General features: G+C 34.3%; 1 protein-coding gene across 1 annotated transcript in view; it reads right to left on the bottom strand.

Annotated features, from left to right (window-relative positions):
• LOC129224756 (solute carrier family 12 member 2-like) overlaps window positions 1-24,722 on the bottom strand; it is a 273,588-nt gene that overhangs the window by 51,273 nt on the left and 197,593 nt on the right. The window contains exons 2-9 of the mRNA XM_054859303.1: window positions 20,627-20,704; window positions 15,415-15,490; window positions 14,538-14,633; window positions 10,535-10,674; window positions 6,880-6,993; window positions 4,049-4,160; window positions 1,606-1,733; window positions 131-343 (exon numbers count right to left, since the gene is read on the bottom strand). Of these exons, the coding sequence (XP_054715278.1) occupies window positions 131-343; window positions 1,606-1,733; window positions 4,049-4,160; window positions 6,880-6,993; window positions 10,535-10,674; window positions 14,538-14,633; window positions 15,415-15,490; window positions 20,627-20,704 (957 nt within the window). The remainder of the gene's footprint in view (window positions 1-130; window positions 344-1,605; window positions 1,734-4,048; window positions 4,161-6,879; window positions 6,994-10,534; window positions 10,675-14,537; window positions 14,634-15,414; window positions 15,491-20,626; window positions 20,705-24,722) is intronic.

The following is a 24,722-nucleotide window of genomic DNA, read 5'->3' as shown; positions in this document are numbered from 1 at the left end:
TTGAACACGCGCCACTTGATACACATTTTCGAGGTAGACCGCGCAACACCGTTCAAAGCCGCTATAGTAACAAATATAAAATGAATATTAGAAGCGTAATATAGCAATGAAAACTGGGTAATGTAATTACCTGGTAATCTCGAATTAATCCATATTCGCATTCAGTCTTGTTCCCTATTGTGCAGTTTCGCAGTAGGTCTAGGGTTCCGTTAATGACAAACTCCATCTCTCCATTTGCTTCAAGAAGAACGGCGCTGCCACACACCACAATAAACAAAAGATAAGAGATCGTTGTGATGAAGATGGCCCACAGCGTGCCTTTTGGAATGGCCTTTTGCGGATCCTGGCGGAGGAAAAGGAACGGATCATTTTTTTAAAACATTATTGAAATCATTTTTGAGACTACAGTAGATTCTCTCTGTTCTGAACGCATGAGGCCGAACACAAGTGTTCAGATTATGGGAGTGTTCTTTGTAGAGGGAAAATGGATAATGCATAAATGTATTAGTCAGGACCATCAAAATGTGTTCAGAATATCAGAGTGTTCTCATTAAGAACTGTTCACATGGAGAGAGTCCACTGTATATCTAGATTAATGCCAAGTCCCACATGTCCATGAATCTGGGCACCATGTCGCTATTTTTTTTTTTAATTTTACGGTAAAAAGTGCTGGCATCCATGTTGCCAGTACTTTTTACCGTAAAATCCTATTTTACTGTAAAATTTTACGGTAGAAATAACAACAACAGAGTGCTTTGGGAAGTAGTGCTAAGTAAGTAGAGGCAGACGAGATGAAAGCAGCGATGTTCGAAAGCATTCCACAAACAGATTCTTTAACCCCTACACCGATTGGGGCTTGATGAGAAAACAAGAATAGAGATTTATATGCTTCGTTACACAAGTCACGTGATTATTTGGTTAAATTTACAGTGCAAATATTCTGTGCCGTAAACACTCCATTTTACAGTAATATTCACTTTTAAAATGTCCTGAATCTTTAACAATGTAATTTTAAGGGTACCGAAATGGCACAAAATTCCCTCCCTATTTCCCCTCTTTTCTTCCCTTTTTCTCTCTCCCCTTCACACACATTTCACATCATAACCATTTTAAGGATTATTGTTAAAAATGCAGGTATGAAATTGTTTTTGTTTTTCAAGTACACAACAGCTACACTGTAAATGTACGAATTTCGTAGTGAGGGGAGAGTCAGCTTTTTCCAGCACCTTAGCGCCGCTTCAGCTTGACTGAACCTTGAATTTAACTTCAACATCCAACTGAAGTTACGCACACAACGTACCACTATGAATCAGACGCAAATTCGTTTACATATTTCGACTGTTTCAATGCTGTTTGTGCGTAAACCTGACTGAATAATGCCAATATTATCAAACTGACACTGTATTTGGCATCTCATTTTCAGCTTAGAATTGGTCGCCAACTTGGTGATATCTCGCCAAGTGGTGGAACATTTGTTTTCCGAAAACTCCTGTTTGAGTTACATACGATTTGGCCGAAGCATTCATTAGATTTTTGTGTTTGTTCATTAACACACAATTTACGTGCAAGTTGTATATAATTAATTATTTTCTTCTCTGTGCTTACTCTCAGATCTCCAGAGATGTTGGCACCGGCTGTGATTCCAGTTGCTGCAGGAAAGAAAACGGAAAAGACAGTGAAGAAACCTTCCTCTTCTGTGAAGTGAGGACCCAAGTTCTCCAAAGCAAGAGTAGCTAAAAAAAAAAACCTTAAGATTATATATAAACTTTTCTTGAAGCATCACAGAAATAACAAGGATAATGATGAATGCCTAGTTGAAAATCTCCAGAAAAGATAGAAAGTAGGGGAAGATACTGTACCTACGGACGGTTGTACCTACGGACGTTGGTTGGGAAATTCCGGGTATCGTCGATAGAGATCCTCATTGGGGTTCAATGTGTGTGTCACAGCCCTCTCCAGTACCCCATGAAGTTTCAACGCCATCAAACGAACATTTAAGATTCTATCACATATTTTTGGTTTTAGCTGTGTCTAAGTAAAAAAAAACATGAGAAATTTCTTTTTTTTTCGTCCGTCGTGGAGTGTATTATTCATTTTCGTTGCAGGTATCATGATTCCCTACATTTTGCAGGTTTTGTTTCTGATTTTTAATGTTGTAAAACTGTGGTCCTGTCGATGTGACTGCCTTGCAAAACCAAAATGGCATACATTTGTACCCAAGGACACACAACCATGTGTACCCACGGAAAGCAATTTTTAGTCTCCTTGGGTCACACATGAGTCTTCTTACAATGTGGAAGTGCCTCAAAATAGTGCCTTGTCATCAACGTCCGAAATTTGCTTTCAACAATGATGATGAATTTGAAGTAGGGCTTGAAGTTATAGATATTATATTGGTGTTGAAGTAACTCCTACCTGTTGCAGGATCTACAACTCGTCAATCCCACCTGTTTTCATTAGAAGTCAACTTTTCTAGATTTTTGTTTGCTTAATCTAAACTGAGTGTTTTTGTGGTGGGATGATTTTGGTTAAAGGTTTCAATTTGCATATAAATTGAAGTTGTTATGTAGATACATAGAGAGCCATACTGTCATGAATCTAGTTATTTTTTTGCTTAATTATTCATAACATCATTAACTCTCTTAAGACTAATAACTTTTTTAAAGAATTCACTGATGTTAAAGATTAAGGAAAATTAAAAAAAAGGAAAATACCTTCAATTAATTTTCAAAGTTTTATTTCTGTTGGAGATTTTATTTAATATTATTTTCAATGGATGTTTGAAGTATTTCAATATAAAATGGCTTATGAAAATGTATTGAGTGTAATTGAGTTCCTCAGACATATTTATATATTTTTTTTTTTTTAAATGTCCGTGGGTACAAAGCACCTGTCCGCGGGGTGAACGAGTTGTTGTACCCAAGGACAAAAAAGATGGTTTTTATGAAATTTTTTTTGAGGTTGAAAGTTTTGAGATTTTCACTTGACAAAAATTGCCAAATTAGCTGATAAGTTGTAGATTCTACCAGAAATTTTTTCCGATCGATTATCTATTCCCAGAGACCAGCAAAAATTGAAAAGTAAATTTTGTCCGTGGGTACAGCAGCTTCCCCTATGAAAAGAGACAGCATAATAGTTGGCCGCAAATACAAGTAGAAGCTTTGATAAAACTTTTCTGTTTTGATTTTCTACTCCATTAACTTTTGTTAACTTTCAATCATTTCTTTCGTCAAATGAGGGCAGTGTACATGGTGGTTAAAAAAGATGGACACAATTCGAAATTGCTATGCTTCCCGCACAATACGTTGCACTTGAATTCTGTAAATTATTTGTGATTATACACAAATGGAAGTTTACAGGTGTTCAATCTGCTCTCCCACGGCATCATGCACAATATCAAGACAGTAACCAAATACATACCACACTCAATGACGAATGTCTTGCATCATTGAGTTCACAGCCACTGAGGTAAGGTTTCGTAGGTCATTTAAATCTGTCGGAAAAAGTGTTACGCAAACAGCATCTTTCACGAGTCATCAAAAGAAAATAAATGCGGGGTGTGAGATCAGGGGACTTTATCAAGAGGAATGCAAAAAAATCTTGCGTTCTATGGTAGCCTTTCCGCTAAAACTGATGCAGATATATCCGCGTATAACTGATGCATAACAACACAGGCAAGACAGTACGGTTCTGGAGCCCTCTAGTGGTAGTATTCAAAACTTTACTACATCTTCATTCAAATTTTCTTTACACAGTTCAAGTATCACAGATGAGTGCTTTGCAATACAATAATATGACCCATGGAAAAGGGTTAAATTTTTTTGTGTTGATTTTCGGTTCTAAGAACTTTTTTTTTTTGCCATGCCTGTGCCAGAAGTTCAATTCTATTCTGGTACGATTCGGCCGACTTTGAGTCAAAAAGCAAACACCATTGCTCACATTATTCTAAATAAATACGTAAAAACGTTCAGAAATTTGAATGACATATTATAATTATTTTATCGACATACATAAATGAAAAGTCAAAATGTTTTTTTGAAAATGTTACCATTAAATCCCATAAAACCTTTAGATATTTGTTCTTCGGTAGGTTTGAAGCAAGCGCCTACTAGGAAGTCAGCCATTGCTGCCAGCAGGATTAGAAGGAGAACTATTTGTGCCTAAAATTGAAAATGTCTTAACTTAAAATGTGTAAATAAAATCAAAATATTTCCAAATTTTTTTGTTAATAGATTTATCATACAACATGTAATTATATCATAGTAGTAGTTAAAACGTGCAGAATAAGTAACAGTTGTTTCCACATTATACGCATTTTACATATCATAGCCTCAAAGCAACAGTAAGATATCTTACGGTATATTCCTGGAATTAGATGTTCTCCTGTTACTCTGAGGCGACAATATGGACAATTAAACCTAACAGATATTCAATCAAAGAAGTGAAAGCTGTTTGCTGATTTAAATAAGCTATAAAAATTTATTCAACTTGTGGTTGTACATTGCGTACGAAGGCGGGAATGAGGTAAAGATTGTATTTTCTGCAAAATATTCAACATTAGTAATTATATATCATTATTATAATAGTAATATTTATATCTGCAAAAAGTCATCGTAACAGACTAACAGATTACCATTGTTTCGAAATATTTTTATATTTCTGCTCATTACGTAGGACATAACTGATAGTCTATACTATTAATTTCTGTGTCCATCTGTCTGTGTCTGTAACCCAATTTCCTCTGGACTATCAATGTCTAACAGGTCAATACTGATATCGTTGGATGCATGCATATCTAGGGGAAGGTGTTCTGCTCTGTGACACCGAAATCAACGTAATTTAGAATACCACCATGATTTCCTGGTTTATCAGCGTAGGCAAGGGACTTCACATATCCCTTGAGAAAACAATCCAAGGGCGCCAAATCACAAAGTGGGTTCTTATGGACAAGTGGAATTATTGGTCCATATGTATTCTGAAATGCTGAAGGTTAGATTGTTAAAGTCAACGGTGATTTGTACCGAGACAAGATTACTAACTTTCTCGTGATTCGATTTCAAGAAATAAGTGTCACAGACATTTATTTCTTGCAATCGAACCCATGCTTTCTTGGTTACATTAACACACTTAGTTACATTAAAGTAACATTTGACGAAAGAATAATATCCTTAAATGGACCTGTTAACTTGCCTAATCGGTCTTTCTATTTGACACCTTTGGGTTATGTCCTCTGAAATATGTAAAGTCCCTTGTCAGTGCTGATAAACCAGGAACGATTCAGCTCTTGGAAGCTAACATTCAGCGCATTATTGCCGACATTCAACCAGATCTAATGCGAGAAATGTGTGAAAACTGGACCACAAGGTTACGTCATGTACGTGCCAGCCACGGTAGTCACATGCGCGAAATCATATTCAAACATCAATGTCATAAAATGATCTTCCAAATAAAGCAAATTACGCAAACATTGAAGACATTTTTTGTGTGTTTTATTTCCATTTCAAGTTCTCTGCCTCTCAAAAAATAACCTTTATAAACATTTTTTTTTGTACGCAAAGCTCTTTTTAACGTTAATGGTTTTTTCTGCAATAAGCAATTGCTTGTCCAGCTTTTACATCGCGCGGGTTTAAATTATCTTCCTTTTGATTGTCATAGCACTAGTCTCGTGATTTACCTTTTCCCTTCTCTCCCCCTGAAAAAATTCAAAATGTCGAGCCTGCAAAGTATGTATTAATATCTGACAGCATCTCTCACTTTCAGTTTTAACTTCCGCCCACACTTCTGTCTGCCACACGAGTCTGCCCACGTTGATTATTTTGGGGTAAGGAATGCGAACATGACTTCTGTTAGCTGTTCCTACAGAAACCCTCACAATGTTGACAGTACTGATAGTTCTATTTGAACTATTTGAGCTTTAAGAGTCATCATAGTGCCTACTTGGGAAAGGTTCTACTGGGCAAGGCTGTACAAGGAGGAGAAATACCGAATTACGAACCCAAGAACCGCGTTTTGTCCCCAGAGACCGACCGAAAAGTAATGACATGGGTAGCCTTCTTTACAGTTTAAATTTTTGGGTAAAAAAATAAACGATTAAAAAGTTTAAAAAAAAGTATGAGGGAGGGTTTGAATACAGACGGGGAACAATGTAAATTGGGAAAAAGGAAATTAATAACATGAACACTAATGTAGATAGAAAAAAGCAGCGTAGTTTCGCGTCTTGGCAAGTAGTGCGTTCAATTGCAGACTCATGCAGAAAAAACTGATGCTCCTATACAGCTAACTCCCAAAACTTGCTATCTTGGAAAAGTTGTAACTTCCGGCATCTCGGGTGATTATGAAGGAAAAAAAATCCAGAGCTTCCGACAAAGAACAATATTTCCGTGGGCAGATAAACGGCAGCATCTACCAAAAATGAGTTTCTTAGGTATTTAACGGAACGTGATTTTGATTCCTCACAAAACAGAAGTAGTGTTGGAATAGGACGTTCTTTTCGCGTTTTATTTCCAGCGGAAACGAAGAAAGCAAGCTTGTACAATAAAGCAAATGTACACACAAAAATGCAAAAGAAATGAAAAATTAAAAATTTGCTGGCACTGCAGTTTACCTTCCCAAGGTAGAATGTATATATCGTTTTCAACTAGTTGAACCCTGTTTATCTAACACTACATCGATAAGCGATTCAACTCGAACCGCCTGTATGTACACAAACTGTATACACACAAACGCTTGTAAATGCCCTAATTACTCTGAAGAAAATACCAATAACTACAGCACTGTATTGATCTCTTGCAAATATCATACGAAAATAGGGAAAATAAAACTCATTTTTATAAGAACTTTTGAATTATATGGTACCAATGTTAAGACATTGTTACATACCTTTGTCTCCCATTCTGTCCCGATAATGGCGATTCCCAATAGAACGACGACAGTAATGCAGCTGATCACTCTAATGTCGTCGATGGCACGTTCGAAGAGTACGACCTCATACTCCTAGAATTGAAAACATTTTATTGGAAGTTTTATTTTGAGATTGGATAGAGTAAATGAAGTAAAAATATTTATGTTATTTCTGTTTTTAGAAGAATTACTCAATAACAAAATCGTTACTTTCAGACTACATAAAGAAAAGTTACTTTTTTTCGTTTCTTTTAACGTTATCACTACCGACATTTTTTGCAGATAAATGGTCAGATTAATTTTGCGTATGATATATTTATTCAATCTCACAAACTGTACTTCAAACTCTCAAAATGCAATGAATATTTTCTTCATCGTCTTACAATAAATAAATAAATAAATAAAACAAAATAAATGAAATAAAATAAATTAATAAAAATGTTTTTGACACAATTTTTGCCGATTCTAATAGAAAATGGCCCCCTGAATTCAAATATAGTCATTCCCCCCACCACGTTCCACTTTTTGGAAGTGTTGTGCTCCAATTTTTTCTCAGATTTTGACAGTTTCACGGACATTTTTATTTCGAGGAGAAGGGAACATTATCTAAACAATTTATATTGTTTTGAAATTATAGAGAGTGGCAATGTTCAAAAGCTTGACCACTGCGAGATAGTTCGGAAACGCATCCCCCCATTCGAAGATGCTTTCCCCGTAAAATGTTTGAAAAATCATTAAGACTTTTTTTTTCCTCCAATTGGTTTGTTTTAAATTTTTTGTCTCTTATTTCTTGGCATAAAACCATAGCATAGGACTCAATCCTATGAGCCTATATGAGCCATCCTGAAAAAGTTTTCACTATGTTTGTAAAATTAAATAATTAAAAAAAAAAACATTGACTATGCAACATGTCATGCTTCCAAAGTCGCATCTCAGATCTCCAGCAAAGAACTTTCCCATATTATTCAACTTACATTCAGACATAATTATGGTTAAAAATCAATTTATGTTTATAACACATCATTAATGCATATATTTATATTTCTGCAAATGCACGTTTCCCATTGTTTTTCACTCTGTCAAGAAGTGATAAAAAAAGAGGGTAGTGTGTACCAGAAAATATAAATACTATGCACGTTACTGGCTACGTTATAAGCCCATACCTAAGTTCATTTTTAATCTTAATTATGTCTGTGAATGCAAATTGAATTATACGGAGAGCGTCTTTACTGAAGATCTGCGTTGCGACTCTGACTATGAAACACACGATGTTTAAAATATCTTAAAATTTTTTTTTACAGAGTTAAATTCTTTTCGGATATGGGGGGTCATAGAGGTGAGTCTGATACTCTGGTTTTACACCAAACAATAAGTGAAAACAAACCTCTAGAAAAAAAAAAGAACGGTTTTGATGATTTTTCAAATACTTGGGGAGGGGGTAACCCCATGAGTCTCCCAAGAGCACTGTTCAACCACAACTGAGTGCTCCACAACTGAGTGTTTATGCTTCTGAACTTTGTGCCTTTTTTGCTTCTCAAAAGAGTGTTAATAGTTAACATAACGCACCTTCTACCTTCAAAAAAAAAAAAAAAAAAGTAAAAAAAACGAAAGAAAAAAGGCTATAAAACTGGAAAATTGAAAGAAAAAAAAGAAGGAGGGGGCATTTTTAAAGAGTGAGACATGATGAGAGAAAACGGTGGTCACATTTGGATTCAAGGGTCATTTTAGACAATAATTAGCAATAATCGTGTCAGAAGCTTAATTGTGAGATTTTTTTCTTGCCGCGCAGAGTTATTAATTATGTTAAGACAAATTTAAACAAGACAGCAACAAAAGAACCCGCAACTGTAACAGTTAAGTACATTTCTGTTTTAAAAGACAGCACAAGGTGCAGCAAAGTTTTCTGTCCGAAATAGTCTTTTTATTCCATAGCGAACTAATTCAGCAGAAAATGTGCAGCTCACTTGGTCTACTATGGCTGTAAATAGAATTTTCTGCATCTTTCAGAAACAAAAGTGAACTTAGTCTATTGCCACTGTGTGGTTCTCATGTTCACGTTCACTTGAGGTGGATTTTGTAGAAACTTACAAAACGAGAATAATTGGTCATATACAGAAGCTGTTATGGCTTTTCCTAGCCTTGAACTTCCAAAAACTGTAAATTCGTCTGCGAGATTACGCACAGCATCTCAACTCATAGAATAAGAACCCAGCGTTCTTTTGTTTACTACCATAGCTGAACTTCTTTCTAAAGGGTCTTTCAATAAGAGCGGGTAGATGCTGAAATGGAAGCTGTGTGTGAGGTATTCACAAAATTTCTATTTTATTTTAAAATCCCATGCATGCCATTTTGTATGGAATATAACATCGTTAAAAATTCTACTACAACTTCTCACGATGGCATGCATCAGAGTAGTCCGATTTTCAATAACTCAGCTGCATAAATCCGGCTTAACTTGAACGATAACCTGGGTCATGTGGGCTTTAAATGTATCGATCGGTTGCGGCTTATTTGTGGTTTCAGGAAACACTACAAGAAAAAATCTAGCTGAGTCAAATTGCACGACCTTCACATCGTTCATGCAGAATGTGCAACGTGGCGTCCGCTGTGTGACACATAGCACCGTCCAGCTGGAACCACAAGTCGCCTATGTTCAAATCGTTCAGTTTGGATCAAAAGAGATCTGTTGTCATCGTTCTCTAGCGCTCACTTTTGACATGATGGCTTCACCGATGTCTTATATGTGACTGTGAAGAGAACGAGCGCATGGCGCGCAACGTTCTTACAATAGAACACTCATTTTTACAATAAAATTTTATCATTTGGACGTGCTGCTCAATCGTGTGTCATGTCATGGTGATTTGAGACTGAATAATACGTAACACATTAGACAGACGTCGAAAAAACAAAATGTCTACCTCAGATCGCTAACATCTCGCTCCAATTAAAAGACCCTAAAGATCGATAGTAGGACTTTTTGGTGTAGTTCGTAACATGAGCATAATACAGAGCATTGGGATCTTTTGTGTTTCAACAGCTATATTGGTTGGTATCTCATGATTATTTAGACTCATGTAGTATACACTGAAAATAGAAAGGGTTTATATGAAAGATTCACCTTAGCTTCTTGTTATGAAATACAGTTCACTTAAAATTATCGTTGCAACAGATACATTACATAAGATGTCGGAAATCATTTGAAATACAGTACATATTCATTTAAAACCATTATGAGGCAAAGGGATGTAAGTGGACATTTTCAAGTTTTGTGTAAAACGCTTATAAAGATTACGTCCTAGGTAGTTTTTCATTGATTCTTTTTTTTTTCTAAATCATGCTGTACAGCAGCACCTACCAGGGCTACTAGCATTATCTCTTGCCCCAAGACAGAGAAGGGGTTCACCTACGATTTGTACTGGTTATCTCCAAATTTTTAATTTTGCCACTTGCATCCCTTTGCTTCTTACTACCTCATATGACGTTAGCTAAATGGAAAAAAAAAAACCCACAACGTTTTTTCCATTAATCTACATATTTTTCAGTTTTTTTTTGTCATTAGTAATTTTTTACAGACCATATCATGATGTTACAAACAGTTTTTTTATTGGTACTGTAGGAAGGCCCCAAAACTCACAATGAGAAGGACCCTGAAAGTCTCTGCAAAGCCCACTACGTACATAGCGACGGCGACTGCGTTGGCAACGGCGAAAATGAAGCCAATGGATCCACCAAATTCAGGTCCAAGACTTCTTGATATCATGTAATACGTCCCACCTGAAAGGAAAGGATGCCAATATGAGTGACTTATTCCGCTAAAATTCAATCATTGAATAATCATCAAGTCATGATCGAAGTTAGAAGTTTTGTTTGGTGTCATAAGTGCTTTTACTTTGAACATACAGAATAGTTAGGCCCTCGTTTTACGCGGGGGTTACATTCAACGGAAATGCTGCGTTAATTAAGACTTATTAATAGTTTTTAAATAGGGTTCAGGTTCCATAGATGGAAAAAATGCTTCATTCTAGTAATAGGCAAATATATATATTATAACTTTAATGTGTACTTATTCCGATACACATCCACAATGTGCATATAGAAAACATGAATTAACTTAATGTTTTTAAAAAAGTTGTTTATGATACACATTATGCAGTCATTAACTATGTTTTCTGCAGTTCTTTGTAGAACATGAACACATACATTATCACTTGCGTCATTTCCATGACGGGATGTTCCCTCACTTTAAAGCAGAGTAAGAATGGCTGGTAAACAAAAAGAAAATGACAAGAAACAAAGCGGCAAAGCGTGAGCAAATATTACGGGGGAAAAAAATATCAAGAAGCCTGAGGAATCAAAAGTGAAAAGTCAGGTGGGGATGAGAGAATGATCATTTGCCATTGTCAAGAAATGGCTCAAAATTTTCTATGTGAAAGCTTATGGCTGTGTGTCATTAATGTTGGTGAGCTCTGAATTGCGTGAGTTAAATAAGTTTTTGTCTAGAAAGAGTTCTGGAACCACTTGCAAAAAATATCTCCAGTAGCCCGAGCTCACTTATTATCAAGCCAAAATGCAATTTATTACTTGTTATCAGCAGTCTCAGGAGTTTGGATTCTAAAAGAGTAGAAAATTTTATCGTTTGCGATGCCGCATCCGCGAAAAATCAAAATGCATCCGCGCAAAATAAAACAAAGGTGTCAAATCTTAAACCACGTGTAATCGAATCGGCGCAAAATTAACCCATGTAAAAGGAGGATCTACTGTATATGAAATTTAACTGAACAGTTCTGAGATTTTTTTTCTTAACAGCATGGTTTATTTGGGAGACTTGTTAACATGATGTTTTATAATACGCCATTATTACAGCGAAATAATCATATTTTGAAGCAATTAGGTACAGAACATAGTACTCAACGATTTCGGTTCTGTCATAATTTCTAAACCATCTTGAAGCAACCATTTCGAGTTTAATAGTTTTCTGTCACATGTTCTCGAATATGTGTGTGATTTGATAAGAGGCAGATAAATAAAATTACTACGAAAGACTAAATTTACACAAATAAAAGAACCAAGACTCCGTAAAATATCAGAAAAAACACGTTTAGACTCTTTAATAAGCAATAAAATGTCTGAGGTTTTGTAGATTAAAACATACAAGGTTTCATATTGTTTCAAGGATTCACCGTCTCCTGCCTTCACTTAGACAGAATTGCGACTCCTTTTAAGGCGATTATCAGCCTGGTGTGGCCATAGTAGAACTGGGAGTAACTAACTTCTCATATAAGTTGAGCTTTTTTTTCACACTGGTAGATAAAAATGCATATTTAGCATACATAGGATGGTACAAAAACAGACGCACTTATTTATGAAACAGTTATTGAACAAGCTTGATCCAGAACTTTTGAACAAGTACTCGTAGTACTACTGATTCTCCCCTGTATTTTTTGAACCAATATTTACAGTACGGAAAAAAAAGCATTTTGCTGTGAAACTGTAAGCAAGAAACACGATCCGCGTTTTTTAAACGAGTACTTGCGGGATTTAGCAGAGATTCTTGAGTTTTTTCTGCATTTTTACGAAGCAAGGAAAAAATATTAGTTTTTCATGAAACTAATCAAGACTCTACAATATAATATACTGACATCTAAGTCAGTAGTCCAATCGTCCAGACGTTTAGTTTCATCTTTATTATGGACTCATCAGTCTGGAATAATCAATAAGCGATCTGGAGACTGTTGTGGTGTGTTTAAGGTAGTAGTAGTGTCTACTACTGCCTCCATCTCGGTTATTGACTATTGTATAATAATGTCTTGTTAGACCTGTTTTATGAAGGTAATTTACTGCTAAATGTTATCAAGACACTAACTTCGTTGCATTTGAAGGAGTATTTACGAAATTTTAATATATTCTCAGTTTTTTTTGACATATTTATACAGAAATTATTTGCAGTGTAGTAAACCCTTTTATATCATTCTTAAGACAATTCTATTACAAAACAAGCCAAGTGAACAAGTGAAAAAAAAAAAAAAAAAAAACGAAATTTACGTGATTTTACTCTTGACTTGTTTCTGCTTTTGACGGTTTTCGATGGTCATTTTCGTACTTGCTTTAATAAAACTGTCAACTTTTTTTTCAACTCAAATAAACCTATTTACTTATCTAAACTAGCAAAGCATATTTTTATTATTTCTGCACTTTTATTTCTATACTATACCTCATTTCCAATTCTACACTTATTATGTTATGTCTTTTGGCATTACTGCCCTTTAACATTTTCACTACTCTTTGTTCTCCAGACAGTAAATCACTTTTCTTTACATTTTGCTGATAATTTTTTAAAAATGTTTTGTTATAAAGCAGAAGCGCTTACAAACTAAGAATATAACGTATTTTTTTGAAATTTTTACAGCTAAATAATTTTAGTTTCTAGCAAGCTTTTTGCTTTTATTAAAACTCTACATGAAAGCATCTCTCTACTCAATTAAACTATTAAAAAATATAAATTATACAGATTACACTGGTATACTCTACTCCACAGAGAGATTGTACCGCTGATACAAAAATGTAATCTGTTACTTATTACTTATATTCAAATATCTAAATAAACATTCCAAAATTATAAGGAAACCAAGTGGATGAGTCCTTTGACAAAGTTTTAAAATGTTACAAATAACGTGAAGCTAAAAAATAAAATTACAATCTTTATTGAAGTTTATATTTTTCATAACATTGTAGCTCGTTACAAATATTTAATTAGGACAAAGATAACATTGTTTCCCAATTTGCTGTGAGAAACAAAATTTCTTTTCATGTACAAAAGTTTAATTTTTTTTACCAAACTTTTTCAGGCTTTTTTCTATAATTTGTTGATTTTTTCCACCGTTCATTGTTTTATCAACGGGCTGTGTCTTACTAAGCAGCTGTCGTCGACGATGGATTAGTATTTCTCGGTTTATGGATTTCGCGATCGTTTGGAGGTAACTTGGTTAAATCTGTCAACTGTTATGCGAACCAGTGACATAAACTCATAGCAATCGTGTTTTAAATAGTATTTCATAACGTTCCAAAAATATGAAAATTGCTCTATTTCCAAAAAATCCTTTCTTTTGAATTTTAATTTATTAAAAATTCCGACAAGAACTCCGGTTAAAACTACACCCGTATGCAAAAATGTCATGATCCTAGGTATTAGAGTTTTCCCAATACGCGCGTTACAAACAAAAAAACAATCATCTTATTTTATCAAATGCACAGATTTTAATCCACATATTTTTCGAGCAGTCAAGAATTGTTGATTCCTTTAGGTACATTAATTTCACGTACGTGATGATTACTTGTACGCTATTTAACCTTTAATTTTAATACAAAGATTAACAACATGCCGCGCTTCTCAATTTTGTCTAAAATCTTCCGTTTTAATTAGCAGCATATCAATTAGTGACAATGTAATTTTTATGTCAAAGATGCCTTACTGCTACTGTTGGACATAAAATCTGAAGTAAAAATTTTCTTGCGGCTCATAATTAGCTCATTAATATTCAGTTTATTCGCAATTACCACCCATTTATCATTAAAAAAATATTGTTCGCTAGAAGAGTGAGTTTCTATTATACTTTAACAATGTCATGTAAGAACCTCACCTCCTTTGACTTCTCCATTTGTACAAATCGCAGACATAGAAAGTGTTGTGAGGACAGTTACCACAGTTGCTAAGGAAACGATGACGCAGGCGAGGCCTGAAGAAGAGAGAAAAAAGTAAGTTGTGGAATATATTATGATATTTACTTTGAAGATTGTCGGTTCCAAGTTGCCACTAGCAAACCTGGTTTCACAAAGACCTAACAAAACAACAACAACAGAAAAAGGTAATATAAAAAAATAATAATAATAACATCGGCATGTGTTTTAGAGTAATCATCAAATTTGTATGTCCAAATGGCATCATGTGCCTAACACTAAGATATTATTCGGTGGACTAACTTTTTCAGAACTGCAATACTAAACGCATCTTCCTTTTTGGTAAGAACATTGGTAAAAGCAGTTGGAAATCATGACACACTGATTATATTTTTGAACTGAAATCAAATTTACAATTTTACTCAAAACTTGATCCTATCAAAAAGACTGAGTTGCAAAGGGAGGGTTATAAGCTGAGCTGGCTTCCAGGGAAGGACTTTCCTCTTTGTTGTCCAACGATCGACAGTCACTCCACCAAGTATTCTGTGCCATACGATGAAAGCTGTATGGCAATCCTAAGGTTTCTTGCTAACAAGTAGAAAGTTTAGTGGAGAAAAGAGAAAAGTTGAACATTGAATTAATATCTTTTTGCCATAAATTAATGTTAAATAAATAAAGTACCATTCTTCTGAAATGTGTAAAAAAAATTCGCATCCATTGTATAAAAATATTTTTAAAAAATCTTCCAAACTGTTACGATGGTAAACATTTAGTGAGCGTATAATTCATTTCTTAATTTAATATTTAAGGACGAAATTACTATTAGTATCTTTTACTTACCAATACCAGCTTGGCCTGTGACCCACGAGAGACGTAGGAACAACATTACACCCCAGATATTTAAAAGACATCTTACCTAAAATTATTACAACAAAATGTAAAGATTTAAACACAAGTCATTACACGAAAAGCACAAAAAATATTGCTTTTGGTAAAGAAATTCATTTGTAGAAACTTTTTATTAAAACAGAATAAAAACAGCCTGGTTTCTTAGCTGACCAGCTTTTTGGCTTGGCTAGCTCTTTACACTTAAGAGTACTGAGCACTTAGAGAGTCAACTTATTTTTAGGAGCTAGAAGTTCGTCCAGAACTAAAAACCAAATTTTCTGCAAGTCAATATCGGTTTTCTAACCACTAGCCTTTCTCTTGATCGCCTTAGGTTCAAATTATTTCAGTTATACCATCTGCAAAAATAACTTTTTTTTGCCAGAAATATTTTTAATTTAAGCACTTTTCTCTCCTCAATATGTAGTACGAGTCAGTGGGGGGAAAAGCCAACAAATCACATAAGTTAAATTATAATAAACTGCTCCTCCGAAAAATTTCCAATTTAACTATGTAAAAAGAAATCAAATGAAGCCAGATGGATTTCTTTAGAATTATTTTCAAAAGTGTTGTGAATTCAACAAAAACAATAATGATAACAATATTTTTTTTACAAAGATTTATTTTATTTTTAACCCATAACCAAAACCAAAAAAGCGAAGCTATTAATTTTAGAATTTATTCAAGAAGTAAAGATTTTACATATTAACAATCATTTAACAGATCGTTAATACTTTTCTAGCACTCTGAATTCATTTGAATTTGAGTCAATCAATCAATTAACCTTTGTCTATGACATTGTTTCCCATACGGCGGTCCACCGACCTTTAGTAGGGTGTCCGCGCTACAAATTTCGGATAAAAAGTTTTAAAAACGATGATACATAAATAATGGTTTTGTACTTGAAAACCCGATTTTTCATCTTCGAAGTATGAAGTTGTACATTGAGCACTACTTCCCAACATCTCGGGGTACAATGCTGCAAGATCATGCATAGGTGGTCGAATCGTTTTCTGCTTCAACAAAGCAGTGTAGTCTTTTGTCACGTGAATTAGAATGTTTCATAGACAAAACATCAGACGGCACCTTTAAATCTAACCTTCTAGGATACTTTCTCCGAGAGTCCAACAAATCTCGGAGACCAGGTCAAGCGAGTGACAAAAAAAAAAAAGAATTTTGACGTTTAGAATTCAAATTATGATTTTCGCAATCACGAGTGTGTGTGTGTGTGTGTGTTGTGTGTGTGTGTATGCGTGTGTGTTTGTGTCTGTGTGCAGGCATCAGTGCATGGGCATGCGTGTGTGTTTGTGTCCGTGTGCATGCATGAGTGTGTGTATGCGTGTGTGTGTAGGTGTGTGTGTGTGTGTATGCGTGTGTGTTTGTGTGTGTGTGTATGCGTGTGTGTTTGTGTCCATGTGCATGCATGAGTGTGTGTATGTGTATGCGTGTGTTGTGTCTGTGTGCACTGTGCAGGCATGAGATTGTGTTTCTGTATGTGTGTATGTGTGCGTGCTTGTGTGTGTAGAACATGGACGCAACCTGGAGACGCTGCTCGTTAAAATGGCAGCATCGGGAGGGGCCGGTCGACGGTGATTTTACAGAGGCAGGCAGGGGGGGGGGGGGGGTTAATAAAATTATAGGACATCAAAACAGTCAAATGAGGACAATAAGCAATGGGATTGCTCAAAGTAAAAAAACCCTTGGCAATTAGTTATTTCAAAATAATATTATTTCAGAAACCATGGCACTGAACTTTCCTACAAACAGTCAAATTTGTCTGAAGCCTAAAAATTTACCTATCTCCTAAGATTTTACAATTTTGCCTTTCTCTGCTTACCTCCATTTTTAACATCGTCTCGAAACAAAAGTGTGTTCTTCCTTTTGCTGCAACTTACCGATGTGAATCCGGATTTTTACTCTATGCAGCCACCAAATGAAATACCGAAACTGTTTACCTGCTGATCCTGATATTCTACTCTAGCTATCAAAAACTGAACCCAATGTACTGAAATTGGGCGAGGTAAAACAATCTAACTCTTCCTATTGATTTGTTCACCCTTGAATTTCAATATTTTCGCTTTCTATTGGTTTCTGTCTGTTCACTTTGATTTTTCCCTCCAGAATTTGATTGAAGTTAAGCGTTGTAAACTATCTACCTTTTTAAAAATATTTGTGTTCCCCGCGACTTAGTGATGGTTAATTTAATTAGGTTCCATTAACTATGGAACTATGAGAAAGATACGAAAAAAATGAAAGAAAAGTGCAGCATATTTAGAATCTCAACGATTTTCTTTTCTTGAGAATCTCATCGACTCGAGGGGTCTTGGAACGCGTCTTTCGCGTGTAATTGCATTCAGATATTCAAAAAGGCTGTCTATTCGTTGTTTAAGACAAACGAGTTTAAAATTTAAGATTTTTTTTTTTGTATAAAATTATTATCTCCAAGGTTCTTAATAAAGTTTTAGTTGTCAATAAATATTTCAAACTTCCAGGAGAGTGCTGTTGGCACCAACTCTTTAATGCTTTTATTACTTTACTAGTGGTACCCGCACGGCTTGGCCCGTAATAGAAAAATTAAAAGGTTTTTTGGTTCGCCTGTATATTTACAAATAATGTATGGTGAATTTTCTCGCCAATTGGCTCTTACCCATGTCACGGTCCCACGTTATGATAATTTCGTACCTCGCCAATTGGCTTGTGCCCATGTTGCGGTTCCACGTCATGATAATTTCGTAGTTTACTCGTCCATCTTAAAACTGGAATAGAAAAAGAACCACATCGATTTTTCTAAAAATCGCTTCGAGGTGCACACCGCCATGCTACAAATTAACTTTGTGCCAAATTTCATGAAAATCGGCGGAACGGTCTAGGCGCTATGCGCGTCACAGAGATCCTGACAGACAGACAGACAGAGATCCGGACAGACAGAGAGACTTTCAGCTTTATTATTGGTAAAGACAAAGATTGTATGTATTTAAGGAAGTTCTACAACAGCAAAACATTTCGATTTTGATGCAAATCATTTTTTAGCTATGAAAAATATACTTTGAAACATAAACAAAACACCTCTAACTAAGCGGAACTTTAAAGACAAGGATTTTCGATAATACATTTATACTTTTTTCCTCGATAAATATACAAATAAGAGTTAACACTAATGAAACCGTTATTTTTCTTTCAACAGGGGAAACAAGTACAAATATTTCGAAATTTGGATACGAAATATCCCGTACATAATACTGAATACTGTGGGATGTCCCTTAAACCTTTATATGATAACTATGTTGCAAAGCACAATAATTATCGAGCTTATATAATGAATTTTCATTCTTGAGCTGCACCATACAGACACATAAAATATGAATACGAATACAGTAGAGAACCGGTTATCCGGCTAGTTCGGGACCATCGCTATCCCGGATATCTGAATTTGCCGGTTTTCTGGATCGTTTAAAAGCGCTATTGGCCGATTGCTCATAAAACTTAAATTATTATAATAAATAGTAATTCATATTAAAATAAGAAGAAAACAGTTCAGAAATGCTTATAAATATCGAAATATTTAAAACTGCTAGTGAGAGAATAATTTAAACATGTTTTAAAATTAAAGAAAGGGCAAAAAACAAGTTTAGAGCGTGAATGGGTGGTTTTTCTATTATAGTGTATGAAAAAATTGTTTTCATGTGAACGCAGTTTTTTTTTTTTAAATAAAGATTTCGTGTTTGCGATTACGGTAGTCGTTGATAACTATTGCTTTTGCATCAAAATAATATCAATAGAAACTTGATTTATGAGTTCTTGCAGTCTTATTTATTACAGTCTTGCGTAAAACGATTTCTAAATTCTACGATCGATTCCAGAAAATTCGCGAATCTGGTTTTCGGCGTCTCCCGCACTTTCGCGACGTCACTTACACTCTAAATTTCATTTATTAAAGGCAATTCAATAAAATATTGCAATAGAATGCGAGAATATCATTTCTTTAGTTTTCAGTTGGAATAAAACACGAAACTTTTAGACTTACGAGTGTACTTTTAATTCAAGAAAATATTTCAGAAATTTTGCCTCGCATAAAGGATAACCCTTTGAAATTCGTTTTTGTAAAAATTTTCCCGAGTTATACGTGGGTAATATACAATTTATTAAGAAATCGTTCATATTCTTTTAGGCATTTCAAAAAAAAAAAAAAATGCTTAGCTTTTTAAAAATTGCAAAAAATGAGTATTTTTTAAAAATGGCGGAAAAATTGGCAAACAGTTGCCGGTTTTCTGGTTTACTGGTTTTTTGGTTCCCGGATAAAAGGTTCTGCACTGCACTACATTTTAGATAACCGAGAGAGTTATGTTTTTAAAAACATAACAAAAAAAAAACATTAATAAAAATAAAATGCAATTAAAAGAAAAAAGTGTATAAACCACAAGAACACTTTTTTTTAATTCTATTTTTTCTCTCGATTTTCCTTAATCTGTTGAATTATCAACATGTATAAATATTTTTTGATGTTGTGCATTGGCTCATTACAACGATTTAAAAATGAAAGTTTCCGTCATTTACGGCATTGATTTTAAACATGCAACAAAATCCGTGGGAGAATCAAGAATTCCTAAAGAGTAGGAAGTAATCTAAAGCGGAAGCGTGTCTATTCCCTTTATTCGAGAATATTATATAACAAGTAGATAAGTGAAAGAAAAAACAAAAATTTTTAGTAAAATCAAAAGTTAAAAATTAATGAAAATAACAAAATGAAAAATTAAACATGTTTTCAAATGACTAAGCGTGCAACATAAATATACTAATCAAGCATGATGTATCGATGATTAAAATTATGATTGATTATGATCAATGTGAATAATTTAATAGGTAAAGAAAAAAGAAAAAGCTATGACAATTAAAGGAAATAAGGAAATAAGTACATTATGACTAACAAGAATACAAGTTAATAAGTAAAATATAAAGCAAAAATTTGTAATGAAATCAAAGGCATAAATGAATAAATAAAGATAACTAATGATTAAAAAAAAAAGGATTTCAGATATTTCTGAACATATATGTCAAAAATTAAGTAATCAATCATGGCATATCCATAACTTAAAAAAATTATCAAGCATTCTGTTCCTTGATTTCCTCTTTACAAGAATTGGTTATAGGACATGTATTTGAGACGTACCAGCACGCCTTGGATCCAGCCAAATTTTACTGCGGCTTGCTTCTCCGTCGAAACTTTCGATGACTTCCGATCAAAATACTGTAAATAAAAAATGCAACATTAGTGCATTACATTTCATATTCATGCAATCTCAAATTGGTCACTTCTTCTCAATCAATTATATATTTTGACTTCATCTTAATTTAATATATATTATGCGGCACTTATCTGAGTCATTTTAAAATCGTTACCAGGAACGAATGATAGATTTATGACTTTAATCACAAAAATAATTAAGAAACCTATAGTGAGGCACTGGTAAGTTGAACTATGATCTTGACAATGTTAATTTATTTTTGAAAAGTTCAGTGAAAATGTACGTATTATTGCTTTTAGAGACTAATGTAGTTGAACATCAATCAAAGCAACACATCTAAAACTCAAATACCAGTTTTCTTTAACGCGATTTTGGTACACATAACTGGTGATATAAGACTTTTTATTTGTAAACCAAAATTTTCGGGGAGTTCAGTGAAAAAGGTACATGTGATTGCTTTTAAAGACGAACTTAGTTGAACATCAATCAACATATCTGAAACTCATACCAGTTTTCTTCAACGCGGTTTTGGTACACATAACTGGTGGAATCAGACGTTTACTTTTGGAATAATATTGTCAAATAAGTCGGCTCCCCTAGTATAGTGGTGAAACTAGCAGTGGCGATCCTTCGCTCGTGGTGTCGCATGAATGATTATATACAGATATAATCATTCACATAATATACAGAGCCAATATACAGATTCATTAGAAATAAACAAACAGAGAAATAAGTGTAACTAGGACGGAAAGGAGAAAAAGCCATGCCCCTGCACACTGCTAACATTAGTTTGGGCAGAACTAAGCTGGCAGTGTTAGGAAGGCGATGCAGATCCTAATCGCAACACTGCGATGCAGTCAGATTAAGATAACCCCAATTATAGTTCATACCTGAAGCGTTCAAAAATTCGTAAGTCTAATTGTTTCACAAAAGTGTTTTTTTCCCACAGATATTGCTATACTTAGGTTGGCCAACAACTTAAGATAGTTAGTGTTTCAGACTGGTCCTCTAAATGGCTGAAACAAAACAGGAAAAGTTATTTAACTCATAGTTTTGTAGCCTTGGAAAATATATTTTTGTAGCCTATGTGAATATATTTTTGCAGCATTGTGAATTTTTCATATTTTTTTTCGGGGATACCTACTTTTCTGCAGTCGTACGCTGCTTTAATACTTGTTTTGTTAAGCTGATTGTCGATAGGTTGATAGTAAACTATTTTTTTAAAAAAAGAAAAAAAGATCCTGGAAATGGAAAGTCGAAACAAACTGTTGAAATTCATTTCAACGACTAAAAAAAAAAACGAAACACTCGCCTAAATTCCTTTTTTCAGATTCAAAAGTGAAAGAATGCGATGAATGAAACAAACTCGCAGTGATGCGTGAACCCCAGTTTCGAACTTCTAAACCCAATTTGAACGTTAGGATCACTTCACATGATTCTGAACACGAAATGTGGTACCCTTTGACTTTTGGCCTGCCCCACCTTCCGCGTTGTTCCACATCGTTTGATTTGGAGAATACAAAACCGGGAACATTGTGGTCTGCCGATTTACTGGTCGGATGTTACGACCAGGAATGTCAGTCTGCTACATTTCCTTTATCTGGGCAAACTTTTTGATGCTTGCAATTAAAACTAGCAACTTCGTTGAAGCAAAAATAAAATTGACACATTTATTTTGGGGTAAGAGAGGCAAAAACGTGAATAACTTTGACTTGAATTAAATTTTTTACATCCGAGTTTTCGCTTGATTGCTGTATAAAAAGGTTTTCCTCTAGTGAATACGGGAATTCGCTGTGGTAGCGGTCTAAGGCTGTAAGGGTGTAGCGTCACTTATGAAGAGGATCTGTATAAAAAAAAAGAATATACATCGAAAAATATGTTGTTCGAAATATGATGCTAAAATACCAATGAAATTAATAAACAAATGAAAAAGGCACCATTATTTAAAAATTTTGCTCTGAAATTAATTTTATAGTATGCGCACTTGGATGCGAAGTCAAAAAAATTTAGAGAGTGAATTTTTAGCCAATGAAAACTGCTCGCTACCCTTTATTCTGACTAGGCCTGTAATGGTCTGCGCCTCTTAGTTGGAAAAGATGAGTCACGCGCAATACCTGCTGAATAAACCCACGGTTACTCGTTTAAGTGTATCGAAAAAAAACTTTTTGGAATATTAAAATATCAAGTTGATAAAACCTTGCACCTCTAGACACACATTTCCCACAAGATTTTTCCGAAGTTAAAAAAAAAAAAGTATATATATTTAGGGATCCCGCAAGAGTCCCAAAATTTAGAATTTTTTTTTCAAAGAAATGATTTGTTTTATTTCTATATGTTTTTTAAATCGTTTGTTGCAATTTAAAATTTCAATGGTTGAGTAATTATGCATACTTTCTGCAGAATTTCGTGAAGGCATCACATAATCTCTTTCTTACGAAAATATTGTTTTTTAGGTCGAATAAGCGTCATATTCACGCTTCTAAATTAAAAAATCTGCAGGTTCCTGAAAAATTTCAAGACATCTGCAGAATAGGGTCGTTTCCAAAATTTTGAAAGTATTTTTTTTTCCTAAAGAGCAAGCTTAAAAACATAGGATCTGACCATTTTTAAAATAATTTGTTTAAGTTTAATATTTAAAAAAAATTCCTTCAATCGGCGCGCTTTTACTATTTATGCTTCTGCCGATAACATCACAAATGATGAAATGCCATTCAGTGTTGCCATTCACAGAACAAAATATTTAATTCGCATCTTTACTCACGTGTATTGGCAACGATAAGGTTGATAGCAAGCGTAGAGCGCAATATTAATTCGCTTCTTCATTATCATAACGAGGAAACGCGATAAAAAGATGCGCCAAAGACGTTTGACGTTTAAAAAATCGGACATTTAAAAAAATAATTAAAAAATAACTGTTGGGAAAATGAAAGTATTTTCTGGGGTTATTTTTTTTGCTTATTCTATCAATTTCAGCGACGAAAAGTACAACTTTTGACTGAAGGAAACAACCTCATTGCTCATTTATTGAAACTTCGATTTGCAACAACCTTGTGATTTGACCACTTTTGCTTAGACAACCTAATAGCATCGTGTGTGTATTACTTTATTTTTATCTACATTTTTATGTAGTAGAGTCTGGTGGGGTAAAGTGGTCATAAAATCGTAGGTTTTCAACTTAAGTGCATAGTAAAAAAAATAAATTCTTTAAACACTTCAGCTTTTTTGTTGTTATTTTACATTGCATTATTAAAGAACACGGAAAAAAATTTCAGGAAAAAAATATTGAATTTAAGTAGTTTTATAACACTTTCATTTCCCTTTGTATTTATGACCACTTTACCCCATGGGATGGGGGAAAGTGGTCATAGCATGGGGTAAAGTGGTCATAGTTTAAAAAAACTGCAAAACCGTTACAAATAACCCTAATTTTTGTATATTCCGGTTATTTTCATAGTTACAAGTATATGTACGAGTATATACGGGTATACACAAGTCTACTATACGTGTCGTGTAGACATGAGTCAACATGTTCATATATGAATAGATACATGTATACATCAGATGCATGCACATGCCTACTCAAGAATATACGTGTATACACGAGTGTATACACGTATATACTCACGCATGTATACGTGATTACCTATAGGAATGTATACGTCTCTACACGAGTATATACGTATCACGTGTATATGTGAGTAAAGCGTAGAAAAGAACATCATATGCGTGTTTTGCACTTGTATCTCGAGTATATGCGTGAATATCTGAGTATATACGTGTACAGTCGACGTATATACGCATATATAAGTGTATATACATACTTATACGAGTATACACGAGTTAATTCGTGGATATATCCAGTGCGTGTTTGTACGTGTCTACTCACGTAAATATATATGAAAGCACGAGTATATTTGTATGTTTACGTGTAAACACGATTATTTACCTGTTAGACGTATATACGTGCATTTACGTGTATACACCAGTACATGTATCCACGTATATCCACGAGTATATCCA

The sequence above is a fragment of the Uloborus diversus genome, chromosome 6, assembly GCF_026930045.1.
Source record: "Uloborus diversus isolate 005 chromosome 6, Udiv.v.3.1, whole genome shotgun sequence".
Classification (NCBI taxonomy): Eukaryota; Metazoa; Arthropoda; class Arachnida; order Araneae; family Uloboridae; genus Uloborus; species Uloborus diversus.
Note: the sequence above shows the minus strand (reverse complement) of the source record. Positions and strands in the feature narration are given on the sequence as shown.